At 40.3% G+C, this 18,593-nt stretch overlaps 1 protein-coding gene across 6 annotated transcripts in view; it reads right to left on the bottom strand.

The window, feature by feature from the left end:
- Positions 1 to 1,334: 1,334 nt before the first annotated feature.
- LOC113123256 (histone deacetylase 4-like) overlaps positions 1,335 to 18,593 on the bottom strand; it is a 112,348-nt gene continuing 95,089 nt past the window's right edge. For 4 of the 6 annotated variants that reach the window (XM_026295098.1, XM_026295099.1, XM_026295101.1 and 1 more), the window contains 5 exons: positions 16,254 to 16,372; positions 15,331 to 15,464; positions 7,226 to 7,310; positions 6,852 to 6,993; positions 1,335 to 6,265 (listed from right to left, as the gene is read on the bottom strand). In XM_026295098.1, the coding sequence (XP_026150883.1) occupies positions 6,226 to 6,265; positions 6,852 to 6,993; positions 7,226 to 7,310; positions 15,331 to 15,464; positions 16,254 to 16,372 (520 nt within the window). In that variant the 3' untranslated portion in view covers positions 1,335 to 6,225. Of the gene's footprint in view, positions 6,266 to 6,851; positions 6,994 to 7,225; positions 7,311 to 15,330; positions 15,465 to 16,253; positions 16,373 to 17,915; positions 17,961 to 18,593 lie in introns of those variants that run through there. The other 2 variants (XR_003294944.1, XM_026295103.1) reach the window with 2 other exon arrangements.

Here is an 18,593-nt window from a genome sequence, read left to right as displayed (position 1 = left end):
CGAGAGCAAAAAATAGATAGGGGGGTTTTCCCAGATTTCATCTCTTACTGACATTTCAGCTCTTTGTTGTGGGAAAGAGGGGACCATCATGTGGGCTTGACTCCGGAGGGGGAGGGGGTGGTTAAACTAACAGGACTCCACCTTTTTTGCCAAACTGACCTCACTAAAAGGTCACAGGGGTTGTCGTAACATAGCAAAGATGACATGTCGATGCCTATAGTGAGTTAAAGGTGAGACGGCCAGTCTGAGTGTCACCAGCGTGGTCCTTAGAGGATCTCCAGCCACTGAAGAACCAAGACATTCCCAGCTTTGACGTCAACTCATGGGAACGTTTAGAGCTCTTTTCAGCATCTGGATGATGGCAAATATTGTCTCTCATTTCTCCAGTTAATCGTATTCTCTCAAGGGACCAGAGATGTGCTCTTTTCAGTTGCCTTTGACTCAGGATGGTGTCTCACACCTCCATAATTTACATAAATTGTGATGAGCCCAGAAAACCTAAGGCAGCAGTATTATTTACACACTCACTAAATTTAGTTTAAAATGAAAGCAGTGTGCTTATTTGAGGGGAGGTGAAGCAGGAATGGTTTCGTTTGCTTTTACACTGTTGTCTTAGCGTTAGTTCCACCACCAACACTGATTCACTACTGTTTATTTGGACACTAGCTCAGACCTCTGACTCTTCCAAATGGGTGGTTAATCCTGGTCAAAGCTACTGTGGGGCCCCTGCTCCTGATCCTCCAATGATGCCTCCCTCTGGGCTTCAAGAGGAACAGCACCAATTTCTACACAAAACAGTACAAAGCCTCACACATCAACCAAAGGAGCTGTGGGATTTCTGATAAATAGCCTTGACTGATGCGACTTGAGTCAGTGTCAGTTGTGTCCAAAGACAAGTTTGAATGTAAAAAAAAAACAAACAAAAAACAAATCTGGGGTGGGGTGTTACAAAGAAGAAAGTCTAACAGGTCTCCAGGTCTCTGTGTGGGGCTAGAGGCCTAAGGCTACATCAGCATAACACCCAAATCTTTGACCAAACTGTTGACAGTCAAGGTGCACTGGGATTAGTGTAGGTGCTGGAGCTACTGTCCAAACTGTCCATCCTGAGTTTAATACATTTGATCAATGCAATACTATTTTAAACAGCAAGACAATAAAGTACAAGGTAACTTGCATAAGTGAAAGAAGGTCAATAGGTGAGCACTGGTCTTTTAGAGATAATGCTGTTACAGAACAGCCTCTCATTGTGTACTAGAACTTATGTACATTCTCAACATCTGCATCCAGTGGGAAACATGTTTGCGTGCCAGTGAAAAAGGCTCTTCTTTGCAATGAAAACCAGCATTATCAACATAAAAACCAGGCACTGCAGTTTTTTTTTTCCAAAACAATACTTTATATTGTAGATGTCAAAGACAACATGTTAGAGCGAAGATTCCAGAGAAAAATCTACTATTTCTGTAACAATGGTGGAACAATGTCAAAAACATAACTGATGAAAAAAAATATGCATGTAAACCCAGAACTGTTTTAGAACCACAGTGGTCATAGAGATAACTGGCTTATTAATTTGAATGGACAACTGTAAGAATGACCAGACATCTGTATGGAGCCCTTTGATAAATCCAGATGTGATAAAGAACAAATAAGTCTTCCCAAAAGTCCACCAAGGTCACATCTAGCCAACAATTCAGCTGTGATTGTCCATTCTGTTGTTGCACTTTACAACGCGTTCCCCTAAAACAATTTGTTTTCTACATAAATACAATAGTCTATTGTCTGTGTTACAAGTGCTAGATACATGTCTTTTCTTTTCTTTTTTGTAAAATATTCAATGTGAGCCTTTCATGTTTGATGAATCCATATGCTACAAGTAAAAGCACAACATGAAAAACACTAAAACTCTTTCCCAGCACAAACAAAAAAGCAGTAAAAGATTGGATACAGTAAAAGTAGTAATGTCCTTCAGTGCTTGATCCCTTGTGTTGATATGTATTATGAGACAGAGACAGGTAGGCAGTTCATGCAGATGTATGGATCATGCAGAAAGAAGAAAAGAGGAGTGGAGGAGTCAGATGAGGCCACCTGAGCAAACAGACAGCTCTTGGTCCAGGCTGGGCTGAACTACGAGGGTGTACAGAAAGAGATTTGCCCTTTTCTAATAAATGGAAATTATAACAAAATGGTATGTTTCTGCTTCTTTCTTACTGGACACTGTTAAACTGTTAAGGCCAACAGCGAAGACAGGCGTCCAGAGTAGCCCAAGTGTGCTAGTTTTGGCTCCTGTAGAGAAACCAAAGTATTCAACAGTAGAAAACTGATGACTGGCACTGCTGCCCAAAGGTTTTGGGAATACTCTGGACTTGGTTACCGAAAAACATCTGATCATCTGTGTTTACATAACACAGGGATGTCAGCGTAACCCAGGGAAGGTGATATTCAAGACAGCTTGATTTACACGTCGCAACCACAAATACCTCTGTATGCATGAAGGATTATCATAACATGAATATGATCACAGAAAGTAATTGTGCCAAAATGACAAAAAATACAATAGAAAGTGGTGAGTTGTTGTAGGTGAGAAAGGGAATGTACAGAAAAATCACAGACGGGGATATACACATGGATATACCACTAAACTATACAAAACGAAATATAATATGTGATGCCCTACAAGGTCTTAGACCTCAGTTATATCTTGGGTAAAATCTACTTTTACCCTACAACTTACAAACACTTTACCGCACACCAACATATTTTTCTTTGTTCTTGCAAATGTACAAAGTGGAAGAAGTATAAAACAAGTCTTTGACCTCCCTGGTCCTCGGTGGGAGCCATGGAAAAGCATCCCATGGCATTGATTTAGGGACATGTGAAATCCAAGGTGCATCAGCAGGATGAGTTAACATCACTATGCCATAAAAAGTCATATACATTCAGTTTAAAAAAAACAAAACAAAACAAAAAAACAAAACAAAAACCTTGCAAGTCTGATCATGTCCTGAAAAAAATGAACTTGAAAATTGGTCCTTGTTTAGGGGAAGTCATGAATGGAGTTTCAGTGTCCTGTGAGAAAGGAAGACAGTGGGCTGCTGCAGGGATTAAGCATCTGTGATCTTTTGGATATAGAACAATCCTAATAAATACCAGGCCACCCAGAATCCCAGAGTCCTCACTTACCTGATGAATGTTATTACAAATGGCTGCTTGATGAAGCAATGTCAAAATAAAATGACACTACAGATGATAAGACCTGATACATAATAAGTAAAGATTGTGTGGAATAACTTGCCAAATAAATTGGCCAAACATAGTGATTTAATGTAGTGCAATAGCATGGTCACATTCCAATTCAGATCCACCCTTCTCATTTTTCTTCTCTGCTCTTTTCAAGAGGTTAATGGATGAAATTATAGTGTGAAGAAACCTCTCAACAATTTAGTCATTACTAAGACGGGTACATTCCAGATTTCTTAAAAGACCTTTTTGGTGCCAGCCAAACTTGTGTGTTTATAAGATCTACACAAATAAAATCAAAACGTGTGTAACAGTATGACTGTGTGCATGAATATGTGAAGCTGAGCAAAGGGCACCTACACACCTTCAGTAACAGTGTTATGGTATAAATGGAATGAATAATGCTAAAAACTGGTCCTCAGTATTGAAAGTCAACCAGCAAAATGCTACTCAGCATATAACCAGCTGTAACCAAGGGCAGCAAATGGTGCCTTCAGGAACACCCTAAAAAGGTTCAGCTTTATCCAAGACCCATGAAAAATTAGAATTTTAAAATATCAACTTCAAAAACAAAATCATAGTATTTCATTATGTATAGCTATATATAATATATATAATATACTTATCTCTTCTTATATATAAATCTACTATGAACAGACAGTAAATAAACAATTGTCCATCAATAGACAAAATAGAAACATTTGCATTCCACCCCTCCCACAGAAAACAGTGATGTAATGTCCACTACAAACAGAACCTGAACTCTCAGCTGTTGTGAAATATGTCAGTTTTACAATGTAACAGAGAAGGGGAGCGAGCAATGTGTACAAAACCAGAGCAAAACCCATTCAAAAATACAAAAAGAAGTCACTGTAGTCCACTGGAAAAAAGACAGATGTGAGGAAAAACAATAAACAGATGCAGAATAGTCATTAACAAAGGTGTGGCAGGAATACTCAGGCGATCAGTACCCTATGTACAGTGAACAACAGTAAACACCACAGCAGTCTGCGTCTGTTCTCTGCAAAAGTACACTAAACATGTGATTAGCTTTCAGATGAAACAAAGACAGAAGGTAGTTGCCCAGGAACCAAACACAAGTTGGAAGGGTGGTTGCAGACAGGAGGTTTGCACGCTGGCCACACAGGGCACAGTGGCTGGTATGGTCACTAAAAGACATGTACATTTTGTAAAAAGGGAAAAGGTGAAGTGTTTTATCTGCCAAAATGGATGACCAGAATTCATGACAACTCGGCTGGTGTGTTGCATGGTGTGGCTATTAGGGTTCGGCTCTGTTAGGCAGTTACGTTAAAGTTCCACATCTTCACGTACTAAACATAATGAAACTTGAGGCAATCTTTTACTTTATGTTTTCTTAAATATTAAAATATTCAGAACTGATTTCAAAGTATTCAAATTTTTCCGATTTGCAAGGCAGATCTGATGCAGAATTAAGTTTTAATATGCAAATACATCTGCAACCCTAACCCAACAGACGGATGTATTTAAAGCAGAATCTGTGCTATGTAAAGTTTCAAAGATATTCTGCATGGCCTCCTGCCAACAGCTGGATTACTGGTCAAAACAATGAGGATTTAAGAAAAAAACCTGCTAGAAAAATGTGTGTATACACTTGTATATTTATTAAGAGCAGCTTGTGCTTGACTGTATATGAACAGACATACACACACCAGCCTCACAGCACCTGACATTTGGGGAGCAGATGTGCTTAACAAGGGGCAGAAGATGTTAAAGCAGCTGTGAGAGCCTGTGCGGCCCTGGAACACCCCTCTGGAAAATCCCAGGTTACCACGGAGACACCTTTGTCTTAAAGGCTGGTTCAACATATTAATTCCTCTGTAATCCCTCATTAATCTGCAAAAAATTCTGTGTGATCAATGGGTAAAAAGTCTTACTTGGAAATCTGTGTTATATGCTTGTGATTTGACTCTACAGAGAATAAAGTCCATCATGCTTTGGCTTCATTACTACATACACTATGAATAATATTATTCCTCCACCGATGTGAACCGATGCCTACTTGATACACGGTTTACTGAGTAATACCAAATTCCATTTTCTTTTCAAAGTGAACCAACTCCAACCTGCAGATGGGAACTACCTTCCATGTTGAAAATGAGGGGGAAAAGGAAAGATGGAGGCACAGGGAATTACAGTTTAACATGCCAAGGTCCCCCAGTCTATGTGCCAACAGCATGCAAGCATTTGCTGTCTTACTAGGATAGAAAACTTTAAGGGTCTGGGGAGAAGAGGTCTTGTTCTCAGACCTGTTTGTTTTCCTTAAGGCAAAGCTCTTTCAGTAGAGCCCCACAGAAAATCCACCAGGTTTAAAAAAAAAAAAAAAGAAAAAAAAAAGGCACAGTTCTTTTACCGTCAGCCATTTTGGAATCAGAGCACATGCTGACGTTTGTCCTCTGTGACATCCAACCACCTTGGAAAACTGCAAAATGTCCCAAACCTGTTCCTTTCATCCTGATATCTTAAAAGAGAAGGAATGATCCATCTTTAATGCAGAGCAGTCAGATCAGCTTCGATGGGTTCTGACAAAGGTGAGAAGATGAACACAAAACACAGAAAAAAACCCCAGAATAATAAGGTAAGTAGATCACTGTAGATCACCTGTGCATGGTTCCGACTGGCTTTTAAAAAGTACATCTGTAGAGTGTTTTATAAATCACTGGCACTCAAGGCTGTCATTGTGGGATGGCTAAGTTAACCCTTGTCTTGATGAGATAATGCAAGACAGTTATTCTGATCAGCGTGTGCTCTGCTGATCTGTGAATCCACCCTTCATCCTCGCTGTGCCATTTTGTTCAATTGCCATTTTGTCAGCTCTTCTTGTTCTCACCCATGATAAGATGCCATCCTGGCATGGCAGGAGTAAGACACAAGAGTGGCATTTAAATTGAAACTGACTCGATCAAAACACTGTCAAAGTCTGAGTGGTCAAAGGCTGGGAATGTTTACTTAAATAGGAACTTCCTCCTCCATCGGTTCCTCCTCAGCCCTGCGGAAGAAGATAATATTATGAATAGTGTAGTTATATTATACATTCACCAAACTTTGCTTACAACTCTTAAGTGCTGTGCATGCTAATCTAAAGCACAGAGTTGCAACCAATTGAAATGCAGTAATAGTACTAAAGAAAGGTACTAAAAGACAAGAACACAGATTTTTTGTGATGGTGAAGATGAACACTTCACTCAAAAGCATGCAACACTTTGAGTGTACACTATGTAACAGTTACTGTGATGAACCCACCACAAGGGCGTTTAGCTATTTAAGACTTAACACCATCTTATTGCCAGCTTTGTCTGCCTGACATTTAGTGCTGGGCAGGTTATGTGCAGCATAGCTTCTTGATGAAAAGAGTTACCCTGATGCAGCCAAACATCACATTAATGAGACACTGAACTCTACACCCCATTAAAAAAACGAGTTTAAAGTGACTAGAAGCTGCAGGTCGGTATTGATGATATGGCTCCATCACAGTGACCAAGACTTGTCACACTGCATGTTAGCCATATGATTACATGACATATGAAATGTGAAATAATTTTTTATGAATTTTTTTTTGTGGAGACATGACATACCTCTTTCCAATGTGCTTGCTGGCAACAGACAATGAGGCCATAGCGGAGACAGTCTCTGCTTCCTCCGTGTCACGTTGGAGGGCTTCACTCAACGAGCAGCCAAGTGTAGAGGCAGAGCACTGCAGGGAACGCCAGTATTTACCTACAAAAGACCAGGACAGGGTAAAAAGGTCTAATCTGAATACTGGGCTCACACGCTGGGTTACTAGTTATCCATTAGTGTGTTCAGAGATTTGACGTTTCTGGGTTAACAGAGTGTCCATGGGATTAGACAATTTACTGACTATATTCAGCTAGGGAGGATAATTACAACAAACATAAAAAAATATATGCAGATGCTGTTGTATGTTGTCTCCATGTTAACAGTCACTCACTGTGAGCTTCAGTGACTTTCTCTATGGAACGGACAGCGTTGGCATTTGGTCTCTGCTGCAACACTTCATCAGGAATGAGGTCCAACTGCAACAAACAGACAATAATATCAAAACACTCTTCCAGCTTTAACATTTTCAACACAAAGCAAAAACCATGGCGCCACATGTTTTACAGTAACAGCAGCATATCGTCCCACTAGCCATGGCTTTGAGGTTATATAAGACACGTGCTGAAATGTAACTGCTGTAGGGCAGACAACTTGGCACTGATGGGACTGGCACTGAACCCATGCCTGCAGAGAATGTCAGCTATGTTAATTTAGTGTCTCGAGATGTAGTGGGTATGGCTGGATATGTTTTTTTATGAATGTGACTGACAGGTGTTCAGAAATGCTGCTCCAAAATACTACATAAACCTCACTAGGAATGATGAGGCTCCCTGCTGGTTTAAGGGATCACATTTGAATGTGGACAAAAGCCCAGTGTTGAATCACTGCAAGAGGTGGGGAACAAGCTTGAGCTGCTGACACAATAGAAAATAGGGCTGCAGATGCACACCTCCTCCCACTCACCGAGAGCTTTGCTACTCTTTGACACAAACTACAATGTGTGCTTTGTACAGTGTCCCACTCCAAGGACATGCTAGTGTACACAGATGCATATAAATGGAAACTGCCTGCTCACACAAACACATGCATACATGCACACACTCAAACGCATACACAGCTCAGGGAGCACTGCTAAGCCTATGAAACTCTCCAAGCCATAATTCAGAGGAAACAGGGCTATTCCCCAATGTGCCTTCCCAACCCGGAATGATTCAATTTCCCCTTTGGCTGACTGTGCATACGGCACATTCTCATCTCATTTTGTTAAACAGGTCCATTCAGCCCTACATTTTAAACACAGATGACAGGCATCCCTTTTCTTCTCAATCATTACCCCAACAAATAAAGACCTAACCGAAAAAGATGTAAAGAGAGAAAACTATATAAAAAAAAACTGGCTTGAGATTTGGGAGTAGAGAATGCCAGAGAAAAGAGGAAAAAGTCATTGTTGGTCTGTCTCACTTAGCCAAGGCTGGACCTTTTCTTTTAATTAAAACAAATAGTGTGTGGGAGGGGTCCACCAGGGCCAAGCAAAGAGGCAGTCTGGGGAGAGGGATACTTTAATCCTGCTGTGGCACGACAGGCTACATCATGCACGCAGAAATGCATAGAGGTGCATACACATAGCCACATATACATACAGTCTGCCAGGAATATTTATTTGCTGTTTGGCTGACTCTGATCCAAAGCAACTTATAAAACTACTCAACAGCAGAGTCAGTTTATTTGTCTTGTTGACTGTAAAGATATAAAGGGCAAGGATTTTGTTGTGTGACTGCACAACAACCTCTCTGTAGTTGGCAGTTTTACCATGTAATCACTCAAAATCAGTGCCATTTTCAAAACAGTTACCAGGAGAAACCAGGGCACAAAAACACAACTGCTGATCCATTAAGAAAAAGGGGTAGATTGGCCCACAGTGTGAGCATGGGATTTACCACGACCAGTGGTATGAGATATGAGATAATTTCATGCAATATGATATTCAAAAACTTTGGTGCACATCAAAGAGGTCTTGCTTTTCATTTTCTATAATATGATACGTTACTTTTTGTATGAAACACTTAAAACAAAGTAATTCTATTGATTAGTCCACTAATGAGGTTTAGTAAGAATGCATCTCTAGTTACCCCTTAACCACAGATACATTTGATAATTGCACCATGTTTAGACTGACAATAGCTCTGCATCCCAAAACACAGCCTCTTCAGTCATTTCCTGAGAGTGTTGCCAAGATTCAGTGGTGGGGCCAATGTGTAGGACTCTGGCAAATATAAATAATAAAATAATAGAAAAAAGGAAAAAAGCTAAAACACTGCCATAAAACATTAGTCAATCAAATACGAGCAAGCACACACTCCTGATTCGTGTTTACCTCATGACTGCAATTGAGCCCCTTAAATTTTATTAATGTAGGGTGTATTTTTAACCTGATCCCCAATCAAAGAGCAATACCCACACACACACCTGTCTGCTACGGAGCTGTACTATTGGAAAAATGACATTTCAGCCCTTCACCATTATTTCAACTGTGGCTGAGGGGTAAACACCAGCACTTATTTATTACTCTCATCTCAAATTGTCCCAGCTAGTCTGGGAACATAAACCATCAATCTTTCAATCAAATTGTAGCTTTCCAACTTTCAGGCTGCAGCCGCCACTTTCTCACCATATCCAATCCCAACCAGTCCTACCCAGAACATACTAACCCAGCTCCCTGTCAAAGCAAGGTCAAGGGTTCTCTGGGGTTTCATGGGGTTCACCTCAGAGCAGGTTTGGACGGGGGCAGCTTGTCAGCTTGATTGACAGTTGGGCTTCATATAAACTTATAAACTTTAATAGGTCATGTCAGGGTGCTCCAGGGACCACCATGTGGTAGGTATGGCAAACACGCATATGCACCCACACACAGACCTGCATGTTCACTACAATACAAGCATACATTTGTCTGCCACATCATCCATAACATTTTTGTTTATTTGAGTTTGTGGCCTTGGTTGTGCTTGGACTTTCATATTTTCATGTGGTCAGATGTGCTGCAGGCTTTGAGAGAGAAATGTCCTTTAACATTTTGAACCCCGTTCAAAGGGTTAAGGGTGGTTTGCTGTCACCAGCTGACTGACTAAGAAAGTCAATTTCTCTGTGTGACACAGGCGTCCACTGCATGAAGCCCTGGCCAACAAAGTTAAGACATCACAGAAATCTGTGAGCCAAGAGCAAGGAATGTGGCCTGGTAAAAACATTCCTTAGGGAGGCTGACACCAAAACAGTGGAAAAAAGAGGAATTCCACTTGTTCAGCTGAGGAAGAGCACATAGGGCATCCATTGTTTACTGTGGTGTCCATTGCATATGTTGGTGGTCACCAAACCGGCTGATTATATTATGCTAACTGAACAAGGTAATGATGTGCATTGTGCAGAGCAGGCAACCTTTTCAGGAAGGGGAGTAGGTTTGCCTTGTCTGGTGGTGGCGGTGGACGGTGAATAGTGAGGCCCAAGGGGGGACAGGTGAAGTCGAGCGTCTTACTGTAACTGAAGTGTAAACACACTGAATAACCTCACAGAAAGCTGGTAACAATTAACATATTAGCCTGTTGTTTATCAAATAATTGCTAACAACCGTGGTTTGAGCTGGGCCAACATCTGTTTGCGAGCAATCATCAATTAGTTGAGGGTTCAGAGTTGACTAGTGTAGTCGCCAATGCATCATTCATGAGCTATTTAACTAGAAAGACTTCACGATTACGCACTACAGTGGTGAGGGTGAATAAAAGAGCCAGTAAAGTCCATTCAGCAATTTTCATCCCCCTTTTCCCAGCTAATTTGAGCTACTTTCAAAGGAAACCCAATGCTCATTATAACAAAGCTCGTCCGAACCTGCCAATAAAAACACAGATATATTTCTCACACTAGCAAGCAGTAAAACACTGGAAGTACAAGCTACAGGAGGTGACGAGGACATAAGAAAAACTTTTGGAATGTTTTGGCTGTCAAAGTTTGCCTTTTAAAAGTTCTAGACAATAAAAGTCCTGTACAATTAATAAAGTGAGGTATTTGCAATTTTTTGTCAATTATATTGTCATTTATTGCATCACTGAATTATATCAGTCCAAAATGATTAAAAACTCTCATGCACATGTGCATTATACCAACTCATCTGTCAATTCAAGACTTAATTCAATTCAGTTTATTTTTTACTTGTATAGCGCCAAATCACAATTCAATCATCTAAAGGCACTTTACAAAAACTAAAAACCCAACAAATCCCTTATGAGCAGCACTTGGTGACAGTGGAGAGGAAAAACTCCCTTTAATGGAAGAAAAAACCTCCAGCAGAACCAGGCTCAGTTTGGGCGGCCATCTGCCTCGACCGGTTGGGGTGAGTGGATAGAGGAGGGAGAAAAGAACAGCAACAATAAACAACAAATAGACACTGAAGGTTGGTGGGGCCAGTAACTGCACATCAGCAATATACAGCTCCAGGACTTACTGTCATGCAGAATAATTCAACTCAGAATTCAGGTTCAAGCTAAACACTGTATAGTATATGCTATAGTTAAATAAGAGATTTCTATTGTGGTGACATTTTGTTTTGCAGACAATACAAATTTTCAAGCAGTTTGAAGCTTCACAAACAAAAGCACAGATGACTGGCTTATCCAGCTGTGGTCCAATGCTTAGGTTTGCTCATTTGCTCCATTCACATTCAGCCAGCACACACATACATCTGCAAACTAAAATATAACTTAGAAAAAAAAACACTCAATGGACATGTGCAAAATTAATCAGAATGCTGGCCACTCTATAACTGAAATGTATTTTAATCTTGCCTAAAGACTTCTTAATATTTGCCATTATCAGTAAAAAAACAAAAAAACCCACCAGGCTTTTTTCTTAGTCTTCCACTGACTTTTTCCAGCTACATTCCACATCCATTACAGAGACTTTTGGTGAGATTATGATAAAAACACTTGCTTCCTGTTGTTTTGATCTGATCAAGGACATACCTCTGCTTTCAGTTATCAAAGCTCTTCACAACTGAATGATCTGCCTTTGTTCAAACAACTGACATTACTTGCTGCCTTAGAGCCAACTGGTGCAAGTCATGAGAACATTGCAGACTATACTTAGAAAGTTAACATCATCTGCATTTCTGTTGTTCACCACTTTATCAAAGCCATCTTTGCTAATGAGGCATTCTGTACAACTCTGTCCCTCAGGCTGCTGTCAATGTTCCTTTCCAGGTTCCACAAAATAAAAGTTAAAACCTGGTAGTTGTGACATGTATACAGTACATGATTAAAATTCATTTCATACATTTCCAGACCTGCATAGGTGCAGTACAGCTGCTTTATAACAAAAGTTTGCTCCCTCCCAACTTCAAATGATTACTCCATTTCCCTTTATTATCTGATCCTTTGGCCCAGGCTGACCTCTCTGGAAGAGGTGTGAGGGTAACTACTTTCAGATGTCTACCGGGGACAGGGTCCTGGGTGAGAGGGTTGTCCTGCTGGGCTAAAGCAATTGACGCTCCATGCCTCCTACCTATTTTCGAATTTTCAGCTCCCTATGGCACCCATCCAGTGACCTCCTCCAAACCCCTGCTGAGGCCGGTGCTCTGCAGGCTGCTGAAACCTAAGAAGCAAACCCCCTGATCCAATTCTTCTTCTTTTTTTCTTGTCTTTTTTTTTTTTTTTTTGCAGCAGGATGGTGGTGTAAGCAAGCAGAACTTCTTTCACACTGGAAGCCTTGAGTCCAAGCTTCTCTGACAGAAAAAAAACACCTGACCAGTTGAGATGTCTTTGAATTTCTGAATCCTTAGCAGCTGTAATGGCAGTAGTATGTAGCTTTGACTCACCCACACTGGTGGGCATGGTGCAGATAAACAGAGTTTGCTGTATATTTTGTTGTTTAGTTTATGCATTTCCCTTCTTCTGTGAACCTTCCTCCAGCAGAGGTGTTATTTTTCTTTTGACAGGTTTGGCACATAGCAGTGTTTTCCTCTTGGAAAGAATTTATTCAAAGGTTAATAACATTGCCTTCATGTCCCACAGTGTTTAACTAAACTCCAGTATGTCCAGTGCCACTTCAAAGTTCCTGTACAGTTCATCTGTCTGTGGTGGTCAGTGTTTTCATGTTCCACAATATGGTGGACTGTTTGGTTGCAGTAAGTGAGTTTTTTAATGTGATCCTATGTTATTGTTCTGTTTGTTTTGCTCTAGCTCCAAGATCCACATGGAACAAGGCCATGCAGTTTGTTTTTTATGATTCCAAGAACTTATTTATAGCTAGAGCTGTCTGGAGGGCTGAACAAGAGGCCTGGGGATGCACAGACAACAGAGGTTAACATTTTCAAATATAGATCAATATACAGTAAATAGTAAGTGGTCAAACTTCATTTTTAACTGAAGACCTATCACTGTCTGCATTTTGTCTCCACCATACGCAGGCAAACAACTAGTCTCACTTCAAATTCAACATTATTTGGTACTGTACTGATACCTAATCAGAACTGTACAAACCTGTGTATTAGTATAACTGTTCTGATATTCTCAATGGGCAGAAACTAATGACTTCAGCAAGTACAGCAGCCACCACTGAGGGTGTGCTTGTGGCTAGACCAAGCAACACTTAAGAGTGGTCACTTTTTCAAAAAATGTCCGTCTGGGTGTTCATTCTTCACTCCACACTTGTGTGTTACTTTCTTACTTGCCTCTTACCATTAAAGCATTCGACTTTTAGTGTGTATAGAGATAGACAAAGGCATGATTTTTGCCAAGTTGAACACAATTTGCTCTCTGCCTTTTGCCACATCAGCATTAATACTCTAAGGAGGGAATTGTCTACAAAATGCCTGCACTGTTCAATTCAAACTGAACTGAACTGAAGTGCCCAACTGGCTCATTAAGATTGTAAACACTTTGTTTGAGACATTCAAGCTCATCTTGAGTGATCACAAACAGACAACTCTAAATATAATTGATATAAAAATAATTGTAAATGCAGAAAACACACTGACGATGCAGGGAGAGCCACTCATTCAGGCCACTGAGTTTCAGGCAACAGATACACTCATGAAAAATAAGTCAACAAGGTGCCCAGAGTGAGGTACCAAACTGCCATCTTTGTCTGGTCTGGATGTATATCTAAAAGCAAATTGGGTTCTTTTCATTAGCGGTCAGAACAAAAAGCTAAACTGCCAAACTTCAGAGACACACTGTGACATGATATAAAGTACAGGGTGCTTGAATTGGCTCAAGATGCAGCCTAGACATACAGTACAATATTTAAAGTAGAGACACTGGTTTAGAACAGAGCCAGTGAGACACAAGTGTTCTTGAACTCAGTATGTACAAATTCTCCTGCAGTCACATCATGTCTTACCCTTCCTTAATCTATAATTCCATACAATATTGATTCTGTACCAGAATTCAGTCATCTCTTCACAATAAAAGCTCTTCTATATCCTCAATGCATAAGCTGTGGAGAGTAAATGGGACTAAGCAGTTTGTCCAAACAAGCACTACAGCTTCTCCATTATATGGAAGAAAAGAGTGGGTGGCTGAGGAATTGCTATTCTGTTGTGTGTCATGTTCAGTTCCTCAGCCCGACCCACACACTCACACGATCCTCTCCACCTGATGCATTTGTGAGTATGTGCGGTGTTGCCTTCCTAGAAAGGCAGCATAAGGGAACATGAAGAGATGTTTCTGACTCAGATAAGAGTACTGTTGTCGGAGGAAGTTAAAAGTTTATGAATTTTTGTTTCACCTTATCTATATATTAGATCATCCCGTTACCCTGAACTCACAATTAAACAAAAATATTGACGCCATCACTGGTAACAGATTGATTTATAAAATAATTTTAAAAATCTGTTTAAGCACCATTCATGTGAGTCATTCAGACTGGGCACACAAATTGTCAAAGTGGAATTTTCTACAATATGTATAACAAGAATAAAGCAACGAATCAAAAACTGTTATTAGAATTTGGTGTTCTCTTAATTGCAGCATATTGCTTTTCTAAAGTGACACACAATTACTCACATCCAGAAATGCAGCCATGAATAAAAATGTGAAGTTAGTGGAGTGCAACCACATTGTGACAACACAAATAAACCAGATGCTCCTCAACTTCTTCATGTCCTGTGTTCACTTCAGTGTAATCACACATAACTATACCAGTGTGCCTATAAATAAATGAGTATGGATGGAATTAAGATGAATAAAGGACAATAACAAAATTGCTTGTTTCTAGAAAAACTCAAACATGAATATGACATTTTCTGCAATGAGACTATATCCTCTGTATGGGATATCTGTGGTGTATGTATAAACCTCAGTTCTTATTTAATCTCACACCAGCCATAGATCCAGTCCACAACTCTAAATGTATGTGTTGAATGCTAGCACCTTGCTCAAGGCTATTTTGATAGTAATGTATGAGAATACTTTGATAGTAATTTATCCCCCCTGCTCTGGGCTCTCATCTTACCTCATTGCCAAGCAGAGCAGAGACACAAGCTTCAGAGGCATCACATATGGCTGTGAGGTCATGACCCCCCTCTAGGGCAAGCACCAACCTACCGCCTGCTAGACCCATCAGCTGCCTGGTCAGGTAGCCAAAGCCTGTGCACACAGGGAATGACAGCACAGACAAGGTTAAAGAAAAAGAAATGAATGACAGGAGGGAGATGAGCCCACTGAAAAAGAATGAGATGGAGGACCATTGCTCTTCAAGCTCTGACTTCCTGTATGGATATTGATCAAATTAAAAAAAGAGTAAAGGAAGCTTGAGCATGGGATGGAAGGGGTGACTGCATCAGAGAGGGAGGAGGAGAGAAAGTGAGTCCATTGTGGATTTCCTAGGGGGCAAAAAACAAGCCATAATATGAGCCAGGTTTAATTTTAATAAATGCAGCTCTGGGTTTAGGCTTGGTCACAGTCTTTGATCTATTTTTTGTCAGGAGGAAGGGAGTCTTAATATATGCATTCAGCCATGCTTTCTTCTCTCCTGAAGTCTACTTCAATCCCCTCTTCCTGCAGTTCTCTCTAAATCCTCCATACCAACCACCCTTATACAACCAAGACCCCAGCTCTGAAATGGGGAGGATGGTTTTAGAATAGCTCTTTTCTGGTAAGCCAATTCTCGATTTAACTCACAAAGTACACACAAGGAATGTGTTTTTGTGTGTCACTATGCATCTTTCAGTCTTTTCCACTATCAGAGATGGTGTTGCATTACTCAGGCAGACATACAACATGAGTGATGTGTGTGAGATCTAGAGGGCATGCATTAAAATGTGGATGCATAATCAAATTCTTAAGTATGAAACTGATTTTAGAATGACCACAAGACATTTTATGGCTTAGAAAAAAACAGTAGAAATTAACTGAATGGCTATGGTCACTACTTACATTTGGCTGTCAGTTTGTATCCTCCCAGGGGCGGAGCATGTCCATCTACTGCATCAAAGCCTGAAGATACCAGAACCATGTCTGGGGCAAACTCATTCGCGATAGGCATAACCACTGTTCTAGAGTAACCAACAGAAAAAAAATTACATTAAAAGAATGCATTTATAGGAAATGCTATAAAAACATTGTTTAAAAACAAGTACATACATTTTGAATTTGTGCAGAAACACAAACAACAGCTTGGTGATAAGTGAGGTTAAATGTTGTCATGTGAGTTAAGGGGAGGTCTCCCTACTACTTGAGTGAGGTTTTTCACACACTAGACTATCAAAAAAAATCAAATGAGGCATCCAACCAAACTGCAATGACTCTAAAGTATTTAAATATACAGTATATTTGCATATTAATGCGAGAACTCCCAAACCAGGGCTGAATGAAAAAAATGATGTCATCCCTTTCTCTAAATCATCCATACCAACCACCCTACACAACCAGGACCCCAGCTCTGAAATGTGCAGGATGGTTTTAGGATAGATCTTTGCTGGTACGCCAATTCTCTGGCCCTCTTTCTCCAAAAGGGTGCCCGACAGAAAAAGTTTAAGAACCACTGGCCTAAGTGAACGCTGTAACCTCTGATTCCTAAAAGGGGATGAAGAGCAATTTAACAACCCTAGCATTCAAATATTTATACTGCAATATAACTCTAGTATGCTAAGTCCTTTTGATGAAGACTGTAACATATGCTGTACCCAGCTAGTTATGCTACATTCTTGTATGCATTTTTTTCCCTTTCATGGTTTTCAAAGCAAACATCCACCTAATGAGTTTGTACAAACAGTATGTGTATGGCAGAAAAAAACTATGTACAGTTTTTGAAGTGGAATGTTTGGAAATTTGGATGCAGTAAAAAACTAAAAGCTCCTTAAGTTAAAAGAAAAGGACAATTAAAAGACATACACACATGCAATTATAAGTAAGGAAGGTAATTTAACACTGCATGGGTGTGGTGAATGAGTGCTGCTTGTGTACAAGCTTAGTCTAACACACAGCTGGTAAGGATGCAATGCTTGTGTGTAACTGTGAATAGCCTGTAATGATTCATTGCAAGCTGTGGCTGGAAAATCCAGCCTGGTTTACATGGTGAGCCTAGGAAAAAAATACTGTATAGTAAGGGTGCTTAATACTAAGACAATTTTGCACCAAAACATTAGACCTGACACAATTAGTTTCATTTTATCAGGACATCCATATCAGCAAACTGCATGCTTAGTCACCTTCATAAAACTATAATGTGTCATAACATTCTGGTTTAGCTTGATTAAGAATGTCTCATAACAGTTGGACCTTTGGACTTCCCAGATGACTAAACAAGTGGTTCTCTCCGATTTCACTGTGAGACCTCAGGATGCAAGAATTTTTTAGTGTCTGGGATATTTAGCAAAGCTGTGAGGTAAGGTCTGCGAGTGATAGAGTACCATAGGGTGCCGTCATAGGTCCCCTATACTTTGCAGACCTCAGGAACACGATGCTGGTTTGCCGGCTTTGGGTGAGCAGTGTGCCCTGAACTCCTGAGGTCACAAGTTTTTCCATCTGTTGTTCACCACCAAATTATAACCCTGAACTGTGCGCCCCCCCCCCAAACAACATAACACTCACACATACACACAGCTGTCCTAGGGAGAGGCCGGAGGTAGCATTAGGAGCTTTCTGGCCGTAACAGATGACAAGAATACACAGAGACCATGCATCAATTTGTGTAAGCTTGTATCAGGCAACATTTCAGAAGAGACTATCAAACAAAGAAGTTGAAAGTGAACGACAAAGTTACAAAGGTCACAGAGAGCAAGAAGATGAAGGAGGCCACAAACAAAAACATCTTAAAAGACATTAACACACAGACATTAATGAACAGTAAAGGAAAAAGATACAGGAAAAATATGAGTTACAAATAATATAAATAAGTCACTGCTTCATCATTTCATAGGTTTTAAGGTAGACAGCAGTCAAAAACAGTTATTATCATTATGTTTTTCTGTCCAGTTTTAGATTTTATTGTGTTTGATACACATTTTTCTCTCTGTTTCCTGGCCTACTCATAAACTTATACACACACAGCCTTGGCCCATTAACATTTGCTCCATAAAAGACCCCACACTAAATGGAGTTGGCCACAGGCGTTTATGTGGGCTGACACACGACGCAGAGGATACTTTAACCACCAAGGGTTTCCCCAACCCCCTCCTCAACGTTGAACACAGACAGAGACAGTTCTGCCCATGATGATGCAAACTGTTGGTGTCACCAGTTCCAGCCCACACCCCCTTGGAATAATATCCTGAC

Source organism: Mastacembelus armatus, chromosome 21, assembly GCF_900324485.2.
Source record: "Mastacembelus armatus chromosome 21, fMasArm1.2, whole genome shotgun sequence".
In the NCBI taxonomy this organism is placed as follows: Eukaryota; Metazoa; Chordata; class Actinopteri; order Synbranchiformes; family Mastacembelidae; genus Mastacembelus; species Mastacembelus armatus.
The sequence above is the reverse complement of the archived record's forward strand: the minus strand, read 5'-3'. Positions and strand labels throughout refer to the sequence as shown.